The 21,292-nt window shown below is 49.5% G+C and overlaps 2 protein-coding genes across 3 annotated transcripts; one reads left to right on the top strand and one right to left on the bottom strand.

Annotated features, from left to right (window-relative positions):
* Positions 1-6,586: 6,586 nt before the first annotated feature.
* Positions 6,587-8,961, top strand: LOC123070388 (probable cytokinin riboside 5'-monophosphate phosphoribohydrolase LOGL1). The gene is made up of 7 exons (XM_044493592.1): positions 6,587-6,879; positions 6,981-7,078; positions 7,179-7,209; positions 7,992-8,091; positions 8,197-8,267; positions 8,427-8,570; positions 8,687-8,961. The coding sequence occupies exons 1-7, from the start codon at positions 6,598-6,600 to the stop codon at positions 8,792-8,794; spliced, it is 834 nt and encodes a 277-aa protein (XP_044349527.1). The 5' UTR covers positions 6,587-6,597; the 3' UTR covers positions 8,795-8,961.
* A 1,480-nt stretch (positions 8,962-10,441) lies between these two features.
* LOC123070386 (casein kinase 1-like protein 2) lies at positions 10,442-15,494 on the bottom strand. Of its 2 annotated transcripts, XM_044493591.1 has the most exons (15): positions 15,124-15,494; positions 14,964-15,004; positions 14,229-14,298; positions 14,000-14,148; positions 13,587-13,682; positions 13,418-13,488; positions 13,135-13,196; positions 12,914-12,977; positions 12,749-12,833; positions 12,536-12,662; positions 12,257-12,339; positions 12,107-12,167; positions 11,766-11,902; positions 11,007-11,256; positions 10,442-10,864 (listed from the first exon to the last, which is right to left on the bottom strand). In XM_044493591.1, the coding sequence occupies exons 1-15, from the start codon at positions 15,197-15,199 to the stop codon at positions 10,842-10,844; spliced, it is 1,395 nt and encodes a 464-aa protein (XP_044349526.1). In that variant the 5' UTR covers positions 15,200-15,494; the 3' UTR covers positions 10,442-10,841. The 2 variants fall into 2 exon arrangements, with proteins under 2 accessions (XP_044349526.1, XP_044349525.1); XM_044493590.1 differs by having other exon boundaries at positions 10,442-11,256.
* Positions 15,495-21,292: the final 5,798 nt, after the last annotated feature.

Below are 21,292 nucleotides of genomic sequence, written 5' to 3' on the forward strand. Positions count from 1 at the left end.
GTAATACCCATATCATCAATATCAATCAAGAAGGAAGTAGGGTTTTACTTCCATCGAGAGAGCCCAAACCTAGGTAAAACATCGTGTCCCTTGCCTCCTGTTACCATCAGCCTTAGACGCACAGATCGGGACCCCCTACCCGAGATCCGCCGGTTTTGACACCGACACCAGCCCCGAGTAAGATAATTTAGAGAGGGTGCTAAGGAGTTCTAAACGGCCTCCTTCGACATCTTTCCAACATAGGATTAGGTCAATCAATCAGTGAATGGATGGTTAGGAGCGTTGTGGTATCCTCAGCCCACTAGAGATCAAATCTCGGGTTTGACGCATTGGTGTTTCACTAATGTGGATTATTCTTTCGATGGGAGGCGACGTTCACGTCGATGACGAGGCACCCATGATGAATTCGTCAGTCTTCAAACCCCGCAACTTCAACCCGGTCTTCAGTAGGCGTTACGTGAGTGCTTGCGTGTTGATGTGAGGGTGTGCGTGTGTGCCTACATTGTAATCGGTGTTTTTCAAAAGAAAAAAGATTGAGCCTATTCAATAAATGTTGAATTGTCTTTTTTGTCATTGCACAAGGTTAAGGTCTGCCAGCGCCCTACCTACAAGAGGAGCACCAGGGCCACGAGTGGAGGCAACCCAACAGAACCGGCCCAAGAGGGAGAGAAGACCTTGCCACAAGTTCACTGGGCCTCAGTGGATCTCATACCTCTTCGGCCCAAGCAAGACAGTAGTCCACCGATAAGATAGGGTGGAGTAGATGAGAGAAGACATCCTGGCTTGGATCAGACTGGCGGCGCTGGCTTGTAACCTGATTCCCTTTCTCCCTCTCTGCTAGTTCATCTTCCTCCTAGCAAGATTGTATCCCCAACCTGTAAACAATCATGTTTGATCCAGAGATATTAAGAGAGTAGCTAACACCTAGTATCAGTCGCCACCCACCACCCTTCCTTCATCGTCGCCCTGGAGACGCGCTGGCAGACGAGCGAGCGCCAACGGCTGCTCGCGACCATGGATCCCGCCCTCAAATCGTACCTCAACAAGCTCGCGGAGACCTTGATGAAGGCCAACAAGGACACCTGGGCAGACATGAAGGAGCTCGCGGAGTGGATCGACCACCAGTCCACGCAGGTGGACGCTCTCACCGCGTGGAAGCCGGACCTCGAAGCCCGCCTCTCCAAGCTCCAGGAGACGGTGGGCATACTCCAGAGCAGACGGCCTTCTGCAGCGACCGCATCCACTGGTGGATCGAAGGGGATGGATCTCCCTGATCTGTCACCCAACGACGCGATCCATGGGCCCGATGGCCACAGCAAGTCGCTTCAACCATGGGGTGGGTTGTCGGCGGGCGCCGTCCCGCCGGTGACCTCTCCGGCCAATGGTACGCTAAATTTCCACACACCCATCAATTACCAGGTGTCTGATCCATCCCTAGGATCTAGTTTCCCTTCGGGTCATCTTATCACGGGGCTAGGCCAGGCTTCCCCATCACTCATGTTTCCCCAGTTCTCCGGTGACAACCCAAAGATATGGAAAACTATGTGTGAGCAGTACTTTGCCATGTTCCAAATTCATGACACTTATTTCGTTCCTATGGCCACCATGCACTTCACTGATCCAGCAGCCATTTGGCTACAGTCAGTTCAGGGAAAACTTGCGGGTCTCGATTGGGAAGCATTATGTACCTTGCTATGCACTCGATTTGGACGCGACGGGCATCAATTACTTATTCGTCAGTTTTATGCTCTGCGTCAAACTAGTTCTATGTCTGATTACATTGAGCAATTTGAAAACCTCATGAACCATCTTATCTCCTATTCTGATGTTGTCCACCCACTTTATTTTCTGACGAGGTTCATTGAGGGATTGCACACGGATATCCACACTATGGTGATGGTACAATGACCCAAGGACCTCGACACTGCTTGTGCACTCGCCATTCTGCAGGAAGAGGTGGCTGAGGGATAGTGAGGATCCTAGCACAACCAACAGGATGGGACATCCTCTTTGGGGCATGCTCGACCTTCAGTACTATTGCCGCTACCCCCTCCACCGGGTCGATCACCGACCACCTCACCAACAGCGGATGATCGCAGAGGGACAGAGGTAGCTCGTGCTGGGAGTGATTCTTCCAAGATCACGACGTTGCGCAATTTCCGCCGAGCCAAGGGATTATGCTTTAAGTGCGGCGAGCGTTGGGGCCATGATCATATCTGTCCACCTACAGTTGAGTTGCATGTCATTGAGGAGATGTTAAGCTTGTTCAACCTAGATATTATTGAAGAGGAAGCTACCATAGTTGAACAACAGCAACAACAACCGGATACAATGGAACAAGTGTGGCATCTCTCGATCAATGCAGTCTCGGGAACTGAGGCACCCAGTTGCTTGCAACTACACGGTTGGCTACAGGGACATGAAGTTCTGATGCTGGTCGACTCTCGTAGTTCAACCTCATTTGTTTCTCATCACTTATTGGCCAGCTTGCAAGGAGTGCAGGCTATGCCCAAGTCCGTCAAAGTGGTTGTAGACAATGGGTCTGAGTTGTGGTGAAATCAGGAGATCTTGAGATGTTCTTGGTTTGCACAAGGGCACATGTTCTCCTCCAATTTTAGATTGTTACCCTTGGGATCTTATGATGTCATATTGGGTATGGACTGGCTAGAATACCATAGTCCCATGCTCATCGATTGGGCAAAGAGACGTATGCAGATTGAACATGAGGGATTCACGGTGGTTTTGCAAGGGGTAACATCCAACGCACGCAAATGTGAGACTCTGAATAGTGTGTAGCTGGCAAGCATGGAGAAGCAGGCAGTCGTAGCCTACGTTGTGCACATTTATTTTGCCATTGATTCAGATACAGTCACTGACATCAATTGCACAGAACTCCCACCAGAGATTGTGCAGGTACTCTTGGACTATGAGGATGTCTTTTTGGAACCTACGGGACTGCCACCAAAGCGTGCGTGTGATCACAATTCCCCTAATGCAGGGAGCACAGCCAGTTAACATACGGGGCTACCAACACAAACCTGAATTGAAAACGGAGGTGGAACGACAAGTGGCAGAAATGTTGAAGGTTGGTCTTATTCAAAAGAGCAGCAGCCCATTTTCCTCTCCTATCATCCTAGTCAAAAAGAAAGACGGCACTTGGCACATGTGCGTCGATTACAGACGCCTGAACACCATGACCATTATCAGCAAGTACCCAGTGCTAGTTCTCGAAGACATATTGGATGAGCTGGCGGGGGCACGCTGGTTTTCCAAATTGGACTTGCGCTCGGGATATCATCAGATCCGTCTAGCAGAAGGGGGGGAATACAAAACTGCATTTCAGACTCACCCTGGACATTATGAGTTTAGAGTGGTACCGTTTGGCCTCGGTGGAGCACCGGAACCTTTAATGGGGGATTGATTGTCACTTTACAACAAGTGTTATGTGTCTTGCGCCATGTCTTTCTTCGATGATATTCTTGTCTTTAGTCAGTCTCTTGCTCTGCACGTGCAAAATCTACGACAAGTTATGGATCTGCTATAGAGAGATCAGTGGTATGTGAAGAAATCCAAATGTGTGTTTGCTCAGCAAGAAATCAAATACCTCGGCCACACAATTTCTGCACAAGGGGTAACAACAGACTCTGACAAGGTCCATCAAGTGGCTGCTTGGCCTGTGCCAACATCAATCAAGGAGGTTCGAGCCTTCCTAGGATTGGTTGGGTATTACCGATGCTTCGTTCGCCAATTCGGTATGATCGCCAGGCCATTAACTCAATTCATGTGCAAGAATGTCCAATTCCAGTGGACGGAGGCCACCCAGTCTGCCTTCGATGCTCTTAAGGTCTCCCTGACATCAGCACCAATCTTGGCTCTGCCGGATTTCATAAAAACATTCGTCATTGAAACAGATGCGTGTGAATATGGAGTGGGGGCAGTGTTACAGCAGGAAGGGCATCCCATCGCGTACCTCAGTAAAGCATTGGGTCCTCGCACCAAAGGTCTCTCAACATATGAGAAAGAATACCTTGCCATTGTACTAGCAGTCGACCACTGGCGACCCTACCTACAATTTGGTGAATTTCTGGTGAAAACGGACCAACGTAGCTTAGTGCACTTGGAGGAACAACGCCTCCATACCCCATGGCAATAGAAAAGCTTCACCAAATTGCTTGGGCTGCAATACCGCATTTGCTATCGCAAGGGCACTGAAAATAGTGTTGTTGATGCACTGTCACGATGCCCGGTTGATGAATCTGCTCAACTTCATGCTATCTCAGTGTGCCAACCGGCTTGGCTCCAGGAAATTGTCAAAGGGTATGACAACGACCCTAAAACACAGCAACTCATCACACAATTGGCGGTGGCACCGGTAGCCGAGGGGAAATTCACATTGACCAAGGGCATTGTCCGTTTCAAAGAACGTGTGTGGCTGGGTACCAACACCAAGTTACAACGGCAGATCATGAGAGCTCTACATGACAACGTTGTCGGGGGCCACTCCGGCTTCCCTACAACTTATCGACGCATCAAGCACTTATTTGCATGGTCTGGGATGAAACAACACATCAAGGAACATGTGCAGTCATGCACTGTCTGCCAGCAAGCGAAGCCAGACCAAGCTCAATATTCGGGACTGCTCCATCCATTACCGGTGGCCAAACGCTGCTAGGAATTAGTGTCCTTGGATTTCATTGGAGGGTTGCCACAGTCCAGACAGTTCAACTGCATCCTGGTGGTTGTGGATACTTTTTCCAAATATGCTCATTTCCTCCCTATCAAGCACCCGTACACTGCTCAGACCATTGCTCAGCTTTACATTGATCAGGTTTACAAACTTCATGGCATGCCTGAGGCACTCATCTCTGGTCGTGATGCCATATTCACCAGTAAAGTTTGGCATGAGATCTTCAAGTTATAGGGCGTGGAGTTGAAAATGAGCTCGTCACATCACCCACAGACGGATAGTCAGACTGAACGCGTCAATCAATGTGTGGAGACATATTTGCGCTGTTTCGTTCACAGCACACCTGCAAATTGGAGCAGATGGTTGGCCTTGGCGGAGTTTTGGTACAACTCTACATATCACTCCACTCTTGGCAAAACACCTTTCTCGTTGGTTTATGGGTAGGAACCAAGACACTTGGGGGTGGTTCCGGAACAAGCTACACCTTTGCCCGAGCTGAATGAATGGCTAGAGGAGCGCCAACAAATGCAAGATCTCTTGCGACAACATCTTCTCAGGGCAAAACAAATCATGAAGACGCATGATGATAAAAAAAGATCCGTCCGTGAATTTCAAGTGGGGGATCAAGTCTTTTTGAAACTCCAGCTGTACATTCAAACATCGGTGGCATGTAGAGCGAATCATAAGCTCAGCTTCAAATTTTTTGGACCCTACCTTGTGATCCGGCGAGTGAATGAAGTCACTTATGACCTCAAACTGCCAGAAGGATCCTCAATCTTCCCTGTCTTCCACGTCTCACAGCTTCGTCAGGCCTTAGCACCAGGTGCGAGCGCTTCCTCTTCACTTCCTTCCATTACTGTTAATACTCCTGTGAAGATCCTGGAGAAGCGATGGCGTAGAGGCACCCGCAAGATGAAGGAACAAGGGTTGATCCACTGGTAGGACAGCCAGGCAAGGCCGGACACATGGGAAGACCTCGAAGATCTACGGCGACGCTTTCCAAATGCTCCGACTTGGGGTCAAGTCGTGTCTGAAGGAAGAGGGGGTGTCAGCGCCCTACCTACAGGAGGAGCATCAGGGCCACGAGCGGAGGAAGCCCAACAGAACCGGCCAAGAGGGAGCGAAGACCTTGCCACAAGTTCACTGGGCCTCAATGGATCTCATACCTCTTCCGCCCAAGCAAGACAGTAGTCCATTGATAAGATAGGGTGGAGTAGATGAGAGAAGACATCCTGGCTTGGATCAGACTGGCGGCGGCGGCTTGTAACCTGATTCCCTTTCTCCCTCTCTGCTAGTTCATCTTCCTCCTAGCAAGATTGTATCCCCAACCTGTAAATGATCCTGTTTGATCCAAAGATATTGAGAGAGTAGCTAACAAGGTCATCGTGCACACCCTTCATTTTTTTTCTCTCACAGAATGTTAACATCGTGCATAATTACATCCAGAAAACATCATGCCAGGAAAGTAAGGGGTTTGATCTTCAAGAGAGGTCGCCACCTTGGAAAGTAAGGAGTTTTGATCCTAGGACCCATCCAGGCAGCAATGTCGTCGTCATCACAGTCCTTTTTGAAGGCGTTGCTTGGTACGTGGCAATTCGGTGGCATAGCAGTGTGGTGGAATTCTCCGGTGGGCGCAGAGGTTGTGGGATACTCTTTTGGGCGTGATTGCGCTGTTTGCCCCAGTAATGAACTCACTGTTGTATCGGGTGGTTGCTATACAAGGTGGAATAGACCATTTTTCCCAAGCAAAAGGGCTTCATTGCTATGTGTCATTGGAGTATATTGAAAGGGCCAAAGTGCAAAAGGAAAGGTGAAGGACACTTGGGCTCTTCTGGCGCAATATGGGCCGCTCGCATGACCCACCAAATTGATCACGACATAATAAAAGGACAGTCGCGTCAGAATCCTTAATGCCGCCTTCATTTGAAGCTTCTCCCCCAGATACTCTACGAGATAACACACGGCATCGGGTAGAAGAACGAACCGAACCCAAACACCTCTCCTCCACGACGACTCTTAACCCCATCCTCCCGCCCCGCACCCGAGAGGAAACAAGCCAGGCCATGGGCGACACCGCCGCGCCCGCGGCCGCGCCGCCGAGGAAGTTCGGCAGGATCTGCGTCTTCTGCGGCAGCAACTCCGGCAATCGCGCGGTGTTCGGCGACACGGCGCTCGAGCTCGGCCAGGGGCTGGTGAGTAATGCGCTGGAATGCCGAGGCTGCGCGCGCCCTGTTCCCGGGCGGCCGGGTGCCCCAGAATTCGACGTTCACGGTGGGATTTCCTTTCCTTGCAGGTGACGAGGGGGGTTGATCTGGTCTATGGCGGGGGCAGCATCGGGTTGATGGGCCTGATCGCGCAGACGGTTCTGGATGGCGGCTGCCGTGTCCTCGGGTACCTCGCCGGCCGCCTCTGTTTATAGTCCCTTATATAGTTGTAGTACTCTGCAACCTTCCTAATGGGGTATGTATCTCTCTGTTGGATTGTTTTGCAGGGTGATTCCCAGAGCACTCATGCCCCTTGAGGTGCGTACCAATCTATTTCCTTCTACTAGGTTTTCTTATTGTTCTTATTATGCGTAGAAATACATATTGATACGTCATTCTTAACTGCCTAATCGGTTCGTTAGAGAGAGAAAGAAGTTTCTGCTACGCAGTGACGCAGTAGCAGTACGACTCATCTCTCTGCCTAAAGCGAAATTTCATACGGAATTTCGGAACACTTACCGATGGATGGGCCATCTGAATCCTATCCTTTTGTTTGGCCCCACCTGTCGGTGTCACGACTTTTCACGATCACCTAGCAAATATATACTAGTGCTATCTATCTCTATTGGTCACCCACTCACCATTTGATTCCCGTTTTCTGTTGGGTCCAGACCGATTCACCTTTGCTTGTGGGGTTACAAATAGGTATGTGATCATTGAGGAATTGGACTAGAATAGGGCTGAAATTCCCGACCGTCCGTTTCAGGCCTGTTTCCAGTTTCCATACACGCAAAAATGAACCGTCAGCTTAGACTTTTGGGCGGTGCAACTTGGAGTTATAAAGTTGGCCGCTCGGTGGATGTAATAATAGTGTTCAATTTGCCTGCCATGAGGCATGAGGTCGGTCGTCACAAGTTGAGTGAGAAAAGTACGCAAGCAGTGGAGTTTGAATTGCACCATTATGCATATATGTATATATTGAATTGATGTGGAAGTGCTACTGTCCAAACATCTCTCAACTTTGTAGGATGGTGATAGGAGAAATCTGAAAGTCCTATTTCATTTCATCGAGTAATGAAACACCAAAACTTGTGTTTCAGATCTCTGGTGCAAGTGTTGGAGAAGTAAAGATAGTCTCTGACATGCATGAGAGGAAAGCTGAGATGGCGCGACAAGCTGATGCATTCATTGCTCTTCCGGGTATGAACGGCACGATTATACACGTTCTTCCCTGACCCTTTTTGTTGAATGGGCTAATGTGTCAACCCGACAATGCTTACATGATTATTACTTTGTGGACACCAGGAGGGTATGGAACAATGGAGGAGTTGTTAGAGATGATCACATGGTCGCAGCTCGGAATCCATGACAAACCAGTGAGTATTATGACTACTAGTGGTACTAATACATTGCCATAGCCTGCCTTAGCTGAGTACATTGTGGGCTATGACAATTGACAAATGAGTCTGCTACAGACACCGTGCTCTTCACAAAAAAACTAATAATCCAGGCGCACTGATGATTGACTTGAACAGGTTGGCTTGCTAAACGTCGACGGGTACTATGATCCGTTACTTGCGCTGTTCGACAAGGGCGCGGCAGAAGGTTTTATTAAGGCCGATTGCAGGCAGATAATCGTGTCGGCGCCAACTGCCCACGAACTGCTGACGAAAATGGAGGTGAACTGACCTCACTGCTCACTACACTTTAATACGCTCCCTTGAGTTTAAAACGCCTGGCCTCGTTGACAAACGGCATTGTTATTGTGTTGAATGATTCTCTCGATTGTGCTCAGCAATACACCCGTTCACACCGGGAGGTGGCGTCGCGGACGAGCTGGGAGATGACCGAGCTGGGCTACGGGAAAGCTGCACCAGAGCCGGAGGAGGAGGCGTCGTGCTGATGTGTGGCACGCATCGTCGTCCCTTGTTGCTCAACTGGCCACTGGGATTGCAATTGCAATAATCGTAGTGTGTTGTGATTTTGTGTTGTTGGTTGCCTTTTATGTAACCCTGTACGTTGGATTGCGACTTGATCTGGCGAAGATGCCTAAGATTGTGTATCTAGTTATTATCTGCCCCCTTGGAATGAATGCAGCGGCGTGAGCAAATGCTGACTGATAACCACAAACGTCAGAACTCAGGTGAAGTGAACCGATCGGGCAGTCGTTTTCTTGGGTCTGAATGAATGATTGTGCATGCATCTTGCTAGCATCAGTACCGCTGGGAATGACGTTAATGACGAGCTGGCAGAACGTCATTAATCTACAAGTTCCTTTCACAGCCATCTTGTCGAGAACCTTGTGGGTCTGCGAGGCTTTTGGGTATGTTTTTGTCTGGAACTATGCTGCTACCTGGTGTGAACTCTGTTTCTGCAAGTTTGGTTTTCAGTAATGAAAATTGAAAGGGGAAAGCCCTTCTTTAATAAAAAAAAACAACCATCTTGTCAAATGGCATGTTCAACCATGGCCCGATGGCCGCCTCCAGAGTCAAAAAGGAAGAAGGAAAACACCATGGCCGCCTCAGCTGGGCTGGTAGTCTGGGCTCTCCCTCCACATAGGCTCCATGTGGTCCGGGGGGACCCCTGGCCATGGCTCTAAGACTAGCCACAATGGAGAGTAACATATAGTAGTAACATACACATATTCCTAGACTATGTTACTACTTCAATAGTGGGTAATAACATAAGTATAGTAACATGCAAAGCTTCATTTATTAGGTTATAGACTCATATTGCATTGAGACATGTAATATTACAGTAACTGGCTAAGTTACTAGTACTACATCTCTTCTCATTAACTCACTGCCACATAAGCAAATTTGTTGAGTTGAACTCAATGTTACTACCGAAGTTACTCCCACTGTGGCTAATCTAATGCGTTCCCTGACACCTGCAGGCACCCAGTTGAGACATGTAGCTGTACATGTTCCCTTGCAGTGCTGTGTCGGCTGCCTGGGCTGCTGCGCCTGCACTACTCAGTGTTTTTTATCCACCAAATACGGTCAATTAGGACACATCACCACACAACAGTTCCAAAGAAAACATCTCAACTCATGCAACAACATCAACCTTTTTTTTTCATCACGAACATGCATACTACTCCCTCCGTTCCCAAATATTTGTCTTTTTAGGCATTTTAAATGGACACATACAGATTCACTTATTTTGCTCCGTATGTAGCTATTTATTGAAATCTCTAGAAAGACAAATATTTCGGGACGGAGAGAGTACTAACTTTGTTTGTAAATATAAGTCCTTTTAGAGATTTTCGACCATATACAGATGTATGACATATTTTAGAGTGTAGATTCATTTACTAACTTCGTTTATAAATACAGGTCCTTTTAGAGATTTTCCTAGAGACCACATACAGATGTATGACATATTTTAGAATGTAGGTTCATTCATTTTGCTCCGCATCTAATCCATATTATAGAATCTCTAAAATGACCTATATTTACGAACGGAGTAGTGCTATGCAAATTGCAAATAACAACATGAGACAGACAACGACAGAAGAACGCATGAGTGCAAAAACACGCATGGTACAGACGTTAAAAGAAATTTATAACCTTACAAAACACATTTCTAAAAAGCCACACGACATTGTTCCTCAAAGGCACATTAATAGTCAGGAAACGTTACCAGCCAAATTCGTTCGATGAACGGACGAAAAAATTCTACATGGTCAGGTTCCAGTCTCCAAAGACAAAGTCCTACAAGCTGCACTTGGCTGTGCCAAGACAATGGCAACTGGACAAGGTGCACCGTAAGGAATAGAAATAATACAACAGACTCGACAAGCGCCACATAACAAACTATAGAGATTAAAGACATTTACAGAACCACCCCAATCACATTAAATTATGAGAGCTACATTCCTTGTGCCTCGGGTTGACCACTTATTTACCGTGTCCAGAAGACCACCACCATCATCTGGCAATAGCACTTCACATCCTCCTCGTAACATCTCCTGTGATCCAAAACTCAACAGGAAATGCTGTGCTTATCTTCAGATTATAATTTATACACAGCACACGTAGAAGTAGAATCGTTTTCTCAGTGCTACTAGTACTGAGCCCTCTCATCGCCATCGAAATTAAGACCTTCAATACCTTTGAGGGCAGACTCGTAGTTCTTCGGGTTAGATGAATGCCGAGCCGAAGAGGAACGCTGTGGTTCTGCAGAATCAACCGGTGGGCTTCTCTGAGCACCTGAGGTTCTACGGAATGCACCAGGGCTTGCATCAGTCGTACGTGATCGTGAAGGCTCAAAAGTGTCACTTGCCACAGCATCCCGGCTACTTGAAACAGCAGCTCTCCTTGATGATCCACTTGAACGCCCCAAAAAATTCGAGCCGGATATCTAAACAACAGCAACAACAGCCAGAGTAAGTAAGAAGCTTGAAACAATGAGCAATGTTTTCGGTGTTTTCCATTTCCATAGTGCAGATTATGAATCGTAATGCCCAGATACAAGAAAAAAAATATGATTGGAGTCCTCGGCGAGGAAAACAGAACATTCACAACCAACTGAAAAACAAGAGATACAAAGATTACAGAGTGATAATACAAGCCTACATGACACTTGCACAAAGCTGGAAGTATTTCTGCAAGCCACATGACACTGATCAGGGTTACACAACTGAAAAATAGCAGATAATGATGACCTATGTGGGTTGAATTTTGGCAAATAAGAGCACCAGTTTATAAGAACAAGTCATGAACGCAAGGTTGACTAAGAAAATTTGACTAGTGAGCACATTGTTCCTCTCTTGCACTAGAAATTGAAAAACAGTGTCTGGCGCCCTAATCTTCCAATCACAATATCCAAGTCCTATAGGACAAACAAAGGGATATGGGGAGAGTACACACCGCAGGGTCTTTAGAAATAGGAGCATCATTTCCTACAGGGGCTTTCTGCTTATTTGAAGTCCCCACGCTTGCAATGGGGGGTGGGGCACGACGTCGGTCCATTGCTGACCAACCACTAATCCTCCCTTCAACGGCACCTACATCATAACAAATGGATAAATAAACATGGCTAAGAAGGTCAGACAATTCATTGTTCCACTATAGAAATCCAATCTGGTTCAAGTTAGCCATAGAAGCAAAGGAACTTTTTGGCAACTTCATTATAAGCCAATTACTCATCAATATTGCCTGAAAACAGTAATAATAATACTCGTAAGGAACGATCAAAATAAACCAATTACCAGATTGACTATCATTCTGCAATACAGGTGGTGTCAACCCAGAAGGTCCTGCACCATGGCCCTGTAAAATATATGTAAGACGTCACAGTTTCACATGGATGGCTACGTAAAAATACACATATTTGGTTGGTGAGTGCACAAAAGACTTACCGCAACACGAGGCGGGGCACTAGCAATTTGAGATTGTTGGTACTTCAGTATTGTCCAGTCAAATACATAGTCAAACTGAAAACCTGCAAAGCATTACTCTGATATCAACCATACGCCTGTAACCTTCAAAGCATTTTAGATGTTGGCACTTCAATAATACACAGAATGCAACAGGTTTCCATCAAGTATGGAGGAGGCAAGTTAATATCTCATAGATTCAAGTATTAAAAGGAAAACGATATTTACTAATCCTCTTCAAGAATGAAAACAAAATCAAACCTTCACGGATAAAGAGGTCACGGAACAGTCGCTTAAGGTAGGAATAATCAGGCTTGTCATCAAACCGAAGCGAGCGGCAATAATGGAAATATGATGTGAACTCAGTAGGATACCCACGACACAGAGCCTGAAATAGAATGAGAACATTATAACCAACATGATATACAGGGTGGAGTGCCAACAACCAGTACAGACATCATAACTACCAAGTACCTCAATTGATGTTGCAACTTTTTTCTCACTGATCTTCTCATACTTTTGCTTCTTCGTTCCTGCTTTCAGACCTTGCCAAGGAAGGCTGAAAAGAAAACAATGTTACATCTGATTCATTAATATATCTTATGTGGCACACAATAAGAATCCAGAAAATAAACCAACCTTCCCCGTAGGAAGTACATAAGTACATATCCAAGAGATTCCAAGTCATCTCTTCGACTTTGTTCTGACCAACACAAAAAAAGAGTAGAAGTAAATAGTCAGAAAAGAAGATACGCAGAGCAAGGAGTATGACATTCAACTGACAGCAGGATGAAGTCCAACAGGTGGAAGTTACAATGTAAAAAAGACAATTATGAACTGGTAGAGTATCATTTTCTCACCAATGCCAAGATGAGTGTTCACGCTTGCATATCTTGCTGTCCCAGTCAAGTTTTTGTTCTCTCTGCAGTATTACCATCAAGTAAGAACACAAGGCAGAGCCAAAGTAGATCAGAAAGAAAAACTGACATAAGAAGGGTGCTCCAACTAAAATGACATCTTCAAGAAAAGAACTATTAAAACATAATCGACATAATCTGGCAGTGGCATTTCTGTATGATGTATGGAAATAACTTAATCCACTATCATACTCCCTAGATAACTTAGTATGTTTATGCATCGTACCTGTATGGGATGTGCTGATGAGTCGAGGTATCCCTATACTTTTTGGCAAGGCCAAAATCTATAACATAGACCTGTCAAATATAAGAGCACGAATAAAGTGGTAAGAATGAACACAAGAAAATAATACAGCAGATCTGAATTAATTACTAAACACTGCATTGCTACCCACCTGATTAGCCCGCCTGCCAAGACCCATGAGAAAATTATCTGGCTTAATGTCTCGATGCAGAAATGACTTGGAGTGGACGAATTCCACTCGATTTATCTACAAGTGGGAGTGCAGATTACATACAGCTCATAAGCTAGGAATAAACAAAGAAAAAAAAACAGTACACATAAGACAAAAATGAGGAGCGAAATCATAATGTACGTATCACCAAAAAAAAAGCAATGGAAGGAACAGGGAAACTGAGTCTTGTGCAAAAAAGCAGGCGTTGGTGTGGCCAGCAACAATGGAGTGAGGTCCATGAAAATTAATCAAGGACAGGTACAGAGTTAATTGCTTGCCGAATGCTATATACAAATAGATTGATGGAGGCGACAAGAAGGAATGCATCAAATGATTGGTGTATGTGTACGTACCATCTGATCGGCAAGCATAAGTACAGTCTTGAGAGATAATTTTCTGCTGCAAAAATTAAATAGATCCTCCAGACTTGGCCCCAGCAAATCCATAACCAAGACGTTGTAGTCTCCTTCTACACCAAACCACCTGACATTTGGGATTCCAGCTGCCACAACAAAGATTGTCAAACCACTTGTTCCACTATCACAGTCCTACAAAATTATGCATGATGTAAAGCTTCCATACTTCCTCCTTGCAAAATCCTGTAAATCTTTGATTCGTAGAGCAGCTGAGGATGTTTTGTCTTCACATTTTCCTGCATGAACAAGAAAGGAATAAAATGTCAAACATCAGAAATCTGATACAGGCAATCAAGACGAAATAACCTGCATACTAAATTTAGTGATAGTTTATAGAAGCAACAAGCCACTATGATGCAGAATTATGGGCAATGGGCCTCTATATCTAGACTGTCACTCCGGGCTACAGAGTATGCAGCAATATGTTTCACAAGTTACTGTTTCTCATTCCTCTCCTGGTTTATTGTATCTGCCGTTCATATTTTATTACTATACATCATCCAATACTCGGCAGCTTGAGCTTAGTTGTCAATCTGCCTAGATTAACCGAAAGCACTAAAAAAGCTCAGGTCCAACCAAGTCAACCACACCAGTCAATTCCCAGGAACATGACCAATCAACTAGTCCAAATTGTTCATCCATGGAGAACCAAATCTGCCAACGAGGGCAGAGCATCCATCCAGAGCCAACTCAAAAGCCTGAATTGATTTGAGAAGAGCAGCATATCACGAGCTATCCTACAGGAACCCGCAACCTGACCGACGATAAGCCGGAACCAAGCATGAGCTGGTCCACATTCCTCAACCACTACGGCGTCCAAAGCAGGCTAACGCAGCAGCACCAGCACTCGGAAGCATCAGAAAGATCCGAGCAGTTGAATCGCAGCAGCAGGAGGACGTACCAGCTTAATCGCGACCTCCTCGTTGGTCTGGATATTAGTCCCTGCACACACGCAAAGGGGACAAGCAAACAGAACCGCGTCAAAAATCGATCGAGGAGTACAAAATACCCAAAAATGGAATCCGAAATTCGGGGTAAAGAGCAGAGCGGCCCGCCCGCACCGAGGTAGATCTCCCCGAAGGAGCCGCTGCCGATCTTGCGGCCCAGCCGAAACTTGTTCCCAACCCGCGGCTCCATCCCCGCCCGCCCCAGGAAATGCTCCGCCGAAGCTCGGGAGTTCCCACGGAGCAGAGCCGCAAAGACAAAGGCCAAAAGACGCGCTTTCCCCTCCCGAGAGACCTAGCGGCAGGGGGCTCAGATCGGCGCGGGGCTGGAGCTCGAGGGACCGGCGAGGCAGGGAGGCTCCCGCGGCGCTGCTGCTAGTGCTACCTAGGGTTTGGGGTGGGAGGGGAGGAGGGGCAGGCGGCCATGGCCGTGTGGGTGCCGCTTGGGATTTGTTTTTTCGGGGGGAGTTGGGGAAGTAGACCAAGCAAGCAAAGCAAAGCAGAGAGCAGGAGGAAAAAAGAAAAAGGACCAGTTTGGCCTCCCCACCCCGACTCTATCCCATTCCCCGTATCTTCTTCTTCCCTTTTGCATTTTAGCCCTCGCTTTGACGCTTTCGCTTTCCCCTATACCCCTGGCGGATACTTTGAATATTGCTCGGGGTACCCACCCTACTGTACTCTGCCGTAACCCTCTCGATTAGCATTGCTATCTTCTTATGAAGAAGGTTAGAAGCCAGTATGCCGAGTTGCTTTCTCTTGGTAGGGTCGTTTATCTTGTGGTGATTAAACCGAGTACGACTACACGGCAGCAGGCTTAAGCAGCAAGCGTGTCCAAAGATAATGTTTCTCCCAACTTGCCACGCGTACTTTTTAATGCTTAACCACAGGGACAAGGCGCCAGTCGATCGATCGTGACATGGCATGCCGTTCCAGTTTGGGTTCTTATGGATTGGAATAGGTGGGTTGCGTGTGGCCTGTGAGCGTATACCGTTTTTCGCTATCTCGGCATATTTATGGGCTAACTTGCACAATATTCTCTTGATGATAGTACAAGGCACCACGGTTATGCTGGGCTACATTCCGGCTTTCCCAGTGATGAAGCATCATGGCTTGTAATAATAAATGTATTTTGGGTGCTTTTGACTCTTCGGCAAGATGAGGCCATTTAGAAATGCTCAGCCTAGTTGATTAGCATCGCTAAAGTTGTGAATTTGTAAAGGTAAGTTCAAAAAAGAAATTGTATAGGTAAACCTTGAGATCAGATCAAAGCTGACTACATGAGATGACAATTAGTAACAAAACTGGGTGCTTATTTTATTTTATTTTTGAAAGATCCAGCAATCGCTGGCTTTTCACTGATTTAGCAGGAAGCAGCGGGAAAACAATTGAGGGGTGAAGATCCTAGGATCAAAAGTGCAGGGTTGGCCACAGACGGCCGCAAAAACCCTAGTGCACGAAAATTTCTTCTACTCTCTCAAGGTGGTTCCCCAAAAGGGCTCTCTATGCATGTTGCCCCTGTGATCCTCCCTGATGATCTCTTTCACACTTGGCAAGCTGCGACGGAAAGTACATTGGTTCCTTTCTTGCCAAACCTCCCAGCATGCCAGCAGCAAGATTGTCCGCGCGCCTTGCCGTCGTGGTGGATCAGTGTGCGCCAGGATGCTCTGGATGATCGTGGTGGAGTTGCCGCTGCTCCAGCAGGTTGCGGGGGAGAGCGAGGAGCAGCCATGCCATTGCCCGATCTCGCTCCACACCTGCCTGGACTCTGGGCAGTTCCAGAACAGGTGGCTCAAGGACTCGAGGTTTCTGACGCGGAGTTGGTAGAAGTAGCTATTCGGCCATCCTCGCCTCTGCAGTCTGTCATTGCACCAAAGTCTATCCCGCAGCAACAGCCACGCAAAGATTTTGATCTTCCCCGACGCCCAGGCCTTCCAGATGAGTTGATCAAAGTTGGTGGCCATCCTGCCTTGGAACTGCGCCTGGTATGCAGAGTTAGCCGAGTACATCCCCGTGCTCAAAAGCTTCCAACTGAGGGTGTCCGGCTCACCTGGTCGAGCAGGCTGTCCCGAACGCTGCAGCTCTCGGTGCAGGCTCAGGACCTCATCGAGGAGGTGCTGGTTTTGTCCGTGGGCAAGATCGTTGATCCAGGTGTCATCTTCCATTGCTTCCTGGACAGTTCTATGCTTGCGTCGTGAGTGGATGTAGAGTCGGGGGAAGCGCTGCGATAGAGTTCCATGTCCCAGCCACGGGGACAGCCAGAAAGATGCCCGCGTCCCGTCTCCGTTCGTCACCTTAGTCGATGCCGAGAAGAGAGCCCTGTCCGCGTCGTCGCATGGTAGCTCGGGCCCCACCAGGGCCTTTCCAGGTGGTGCCATGCGATCCATAGCCAGCGCAGCCGGAGCGCTCGGCCAGAACGCTGGAGGTCGGGGATGCCGAGGCCCCCCTACTCCGTTGGGGCACACACCGTCGGCCAATTCACCTTGCAACTGGCCCCAGTGATCTCCTCATCTTGTCTCCAAAGGAAGTGCCGCCTGCACTTGTCGATCTCCCGTAGTATCTTCTTCGGCAGGCGGAGGACGGTGAGCGCGAAGGTTGGCATGGCGCTCAGCATGTAGCGTACCAGCACTCGTGGCCCCGCCATCGGCAGCAGTTTGCCTTTCCATCCTGCAAGTCTCGCCTTGATTCGATCGATGATAAACTGGAGGTGAACGAGGCGTAGACAGCCCGTGGTGACCGAAAGCCCTAGGTATCTAATGGGGAAGGGGGCGACAGAGCCAGCAAAACCCTACAGCACCTCTCCCATGTTGATGTTTTCACAGCGGATGAGGGAGACCGTGGACTTGGCCGGGTTGATGCAGAGTTCGGTAGCCTTTCCAAAATCATCCAGGATGCGCAGCAGGGAGTTCAACTCGCCTTGGCTAGGTTTTAAGAAGATGACGGCGTCGTCGGCGTAGAGGCTGACCCGTAGCGTGAGATCGCGCCCCGGGAGGCGGTGGAGGAGCTGCTGGTCCACCGCGATGGCGATAAGGTGGTGCAGCGGGTCGATCGCTAGGATGAAAAGGAAGGGGGACAGCGGGTCGCCTTGCCGCAAACCCCGTAGGTGGAGGATTCTAGGGCTTGCCGTGCCGTTTAGGGAAACCGAGGAAGAGGCCGTGGCAAGAAGGCGCGCTACCCAGTCCCGCCAGCGTGCGCTAAACCCTAGCTTCTGCATCAGCTCGAGAAGATACTCCCAGGAGACGGTGTCAAAGGATTTCGCTATGTCTATCTTCATTAGAAGGCACGGTGTTTTGCGGCGATGCAGGGCCCTGACGGAGTTTTGCACGTAGAGGAAGCTGTCGTGGATACATTTCGACTTCAGGAATGCCGTCTGCGTAGGTGAGATGATTGTGCCGATGACGGAGGCAAGCCTAATGGAGAGGACCTTGGAGATGAGCTTGGCGATTGAATGGATCAGGCTGATGGGCCTGTAGTCCTTGATCTCCGTCGCCCCGTCCTTCTTAGGCAGAAGGATGATCATCGCGTTGTTGATCACAGACATGTCTCGCCCTGCTAGGTTGTAGAACTGATAGAAGGCTGCCATGACGTCGTCCTTGATGATGGGCCAGCAGGAGTGGAAGAACGAGCCGTTGAAGCCGTCTGGCCCCGGCGATTTTTCTTGTGGAGATTTGCAGATTGCCGCCCACACCTCCTGTTCGGAGAACGGATTGTCGAGTCCGGCCGCGGGCAAGGTTGGCAAGCGGACGGTGTTCTAGTTGACAGTGCAAGAACGAGGTGTCGCCGTCCCCATGGTGGATTTGAAGTGCTCATGGATGATCTGCTCCTTGTCATCGTGGGAGGTGACGATGGCGTCGCCACTGTGGAGGGCATGGATGAATTTTTTCTAGCGTCTGGAGTTGATTTTGGCCTGGAAGAAAGCCGTCTTGGCATCGCCCGCACGGAGCCAGGTGACCCTCGAGGCTTGCCGTTTGCGAGCTCTGTCGATCGTGGCTAGACCTAGTATGCGCAGCTTGAGCTGCTTCCGCAGTTGTAGCTCCTCGCTGGACAGCTGCCTGCGCTCCTGGGCTATGTCAAAACGTAGGATAATCTCGTTTTTCATGTGCATCTGGAGTCTCGTCTCACTGAAGAAGCCCTTCGCCCAGATTTTCAGGTCTTTTCCGTTCTAAGCAGCTTGGTATTGAGACGCTGGAAGGCACAGTTGGAGGCTACGGGGCGGTTCCAAGCGCGTTGGACCGTCGTGTGGAAGCGGGGAAAGCAAGGCTAGAAGGATTCGAAGCGAAACCGGGCCACGCGGCGAGGCGCAGAAGCTTCAGACAGCAGTAAGGGGCAGTGGTCGGAGCACAATGTTGAGGCAGCATGGAGAAGATATGACGGGAACATGGAGCTCCAGGCCATATTGCAGAAGAACTTGTCTATGCTAACTAAGGTTGGTGCCGTCCGCTCATTACTCCATGTGAATCTTCTGTTCTTGCATTTGATCTCTTTCAGGCCAGCGGCGTCGATAGCATTCCTGAATTTGCCCATGATTCTGCGGTTTATGGTGTTGTTGTTCTTGTCTCGCGCCTCGTAGATGAGGTTGAAATCGCCATTGATGAGCCAGGGGGCGTCTGCTGGAGGTGCAGCTCGCGATAGCTCAGCCAGGAACTCGTCCTTCCTCCCATCGTTGACGGGGCCGTACACCGTTGTCATCCAAAAGGAGATAGCCGTTGCCGCCAGGGTGATCTTGGCCGTGATGGAGAAGTGGCCAATGGCGTGGGATTGCATGTCCACGCGGCTTGTGTCCCAGAAAATGGCCGCACCACCATGGGTGCCATCCGCCGGGAGGACGACGCAATCAGCTAGTCTGCATCCGCCCACCTCCCTAACTAGCGATCTATTCCACTCGTCGATCTTTGTTTCTTGCAGGCAGAGGAGGGCCAGTTTGTGCGTTTCCGCTGCCTCGCAAACTATGGCTCGCCGGGCTGGCGAATTGAGCCCACGTACATTTCAGCACATGATTTGCAGGTTCGTGTCAATCATGGGGAAACGGGTGCATGCTCCGACGACTAAGACTACTAGAAATCAAAGATAGGTACACCACCATCGGCCCGAGGCGTTGCCGGCGGCCACCAATAGGCCCCAAATTCCGCCGGCGATCGACTATGCCCCTGCTACGAGAGTGCCCTGGACAGTTACAGTACATGGAGAAACCTAACTCTACCCAGCAGCGTGCTGGGCGTCGCCGGAGGCTACAACTACTGGGGGAAGCTAACATGGGGAAACAGCGGCCTGTGCGGCCTCTCCGTCTTGTCCGTGCATGCCCGCAGTGATCTTGAGGGCAGCGACGTCGAGGTTGGTGAGCCTGGCAATGGCCTTGATGTCGGAGTCGGAGAGTGGTTCGTCAAAGCGGCGGATCAGGGCCTATGCTGCCTTGGTCGTCATGGTCTCCTTCGGCCTGAGGATTGCCAGGCCATGCATGATGTGAAGCGTGGCTCTCTGGCTGACCGGGACGCTGGATGGGTTGGCCACCTGTCGAGCGCTCTGTCGGGTTGGCGGGGCCGCGTGCCTGGAGCGAGCCAGCATCTTGGCGCGAGCCGGGGCCTTCCCCAGCACGGAAGGCACAGGGGCTGTGAACAGCTGGCTCGCCGGAGCGCTGCCCGCGTCCGAGAGCTGCAGGTGGCACACATGGGATGTGACTGCGCCAAGCTGCAGGGAATGCGTGGTGGACGCCCTGGGGGTGTGCTGGGCGAGGGAGAGGGTTGGGCCCATGTCAATGCCATCGTCGAGGTTGCTGGCCGCTTAGTGCTCTCCGCGAAGCAGAGGGGCTTGTCAACGGTGGCCGCCATAGCCTTGTCGACCGCGGCCCTCCTCGGGTCCACCCGAGGCGGAGGGGGCAGCTCCTTGCCCACCTCGTTGAAGAACGCTGCCACCGGGTCGCCGCCAGTCGATGGCCCGCCCGATTCCCGTGGCAGCGGCCAGGGTGGCGCCAGCAGTGGGTTGCACGATGCAGCGGCCGTCCTAGAGGAAGACGCAGCCCGGGACCCGGCCCCGCCTGACTTGGCGGCATGGCCCTGGCGTGCGTCGCGGGGGCGGCTCCGGCTGTGCCGGGAGGTAGGTGTACTACTGCGGTGGCTCTCCGTGGGGGGAGCGCGACCGGCTCCTTGCCGCGGCCTCGCCCCAGCAGCGTGTCCTTCCAGGACCGTCTTTGGTTGTCGTCGCCGTCGTGGCTGTGTCTATGGCCCGCCGATGGCATGCCCTTGCAGCCCGAGGATGCCACCTGCGCGGGATGGCGCATGCGCGGCCCTGAGTC

This window comes from Triticum aestivum, chromosome 3B (genome assembly GCF_018294505.1).
Source record: "Triticum aestivum cultivar Chinese Spring chromosome 3B, IWGSC CS RefSeq v2.1, whole genome shotgun sequence".
Classification (NCBI taxonomy): Eukaryota; Viridiplantae; Streptophyta; class Magnoliopsida; order Poales; family Poaceae; genus Triticum; species Triticum aestivum.

Bases quoted from the DNA above. Each gene is read 5' to 3' on its own strand.
- LOC123070388 (XM_044493592.1), top strand. From the start codon at position 6,598: ATGCCGCCTTCATTTGAAGCTTCTCCCCCAGATACTCTACGAGATAAC. The intron at 6,880-6,980 runs GTGAGTAATGCG...CTTTCCTTGCAG, and splicing joins TCGAGCTCGGCCAGGGGCTG to GTGACGAGGGGGGTTGATCT. The intron at 8,268-8,426 runs GTGAGTATTATG...TGACTTGAACAG, and splicing joins TCGGAATCCATGACAAACCA to GTTGGCTTGCTAAACGTCGA.
- LOC123070386 (XM_044493590.1), bottom strand. From the start codon at position 15,199: ATGGAGCCGCGGGTTGGGAACAAGTTTCGGCTGGGCCGCAAGATCGGC. The intron at 14,299-14,963 runs GTACGTCCTCCT...TTGTTCATGCAG, and splicing joins AGGAGGTCGCGATTAAGCTG to GAAAATGTGAAGACAAAACA. The intron at 13,683-13,999 runs GTACGTACACAT...TCCCACTTGTAG, and splicing joins TTATGCTTGCCGATCAGATG to ATAAATCGAGTGGAATTCGT.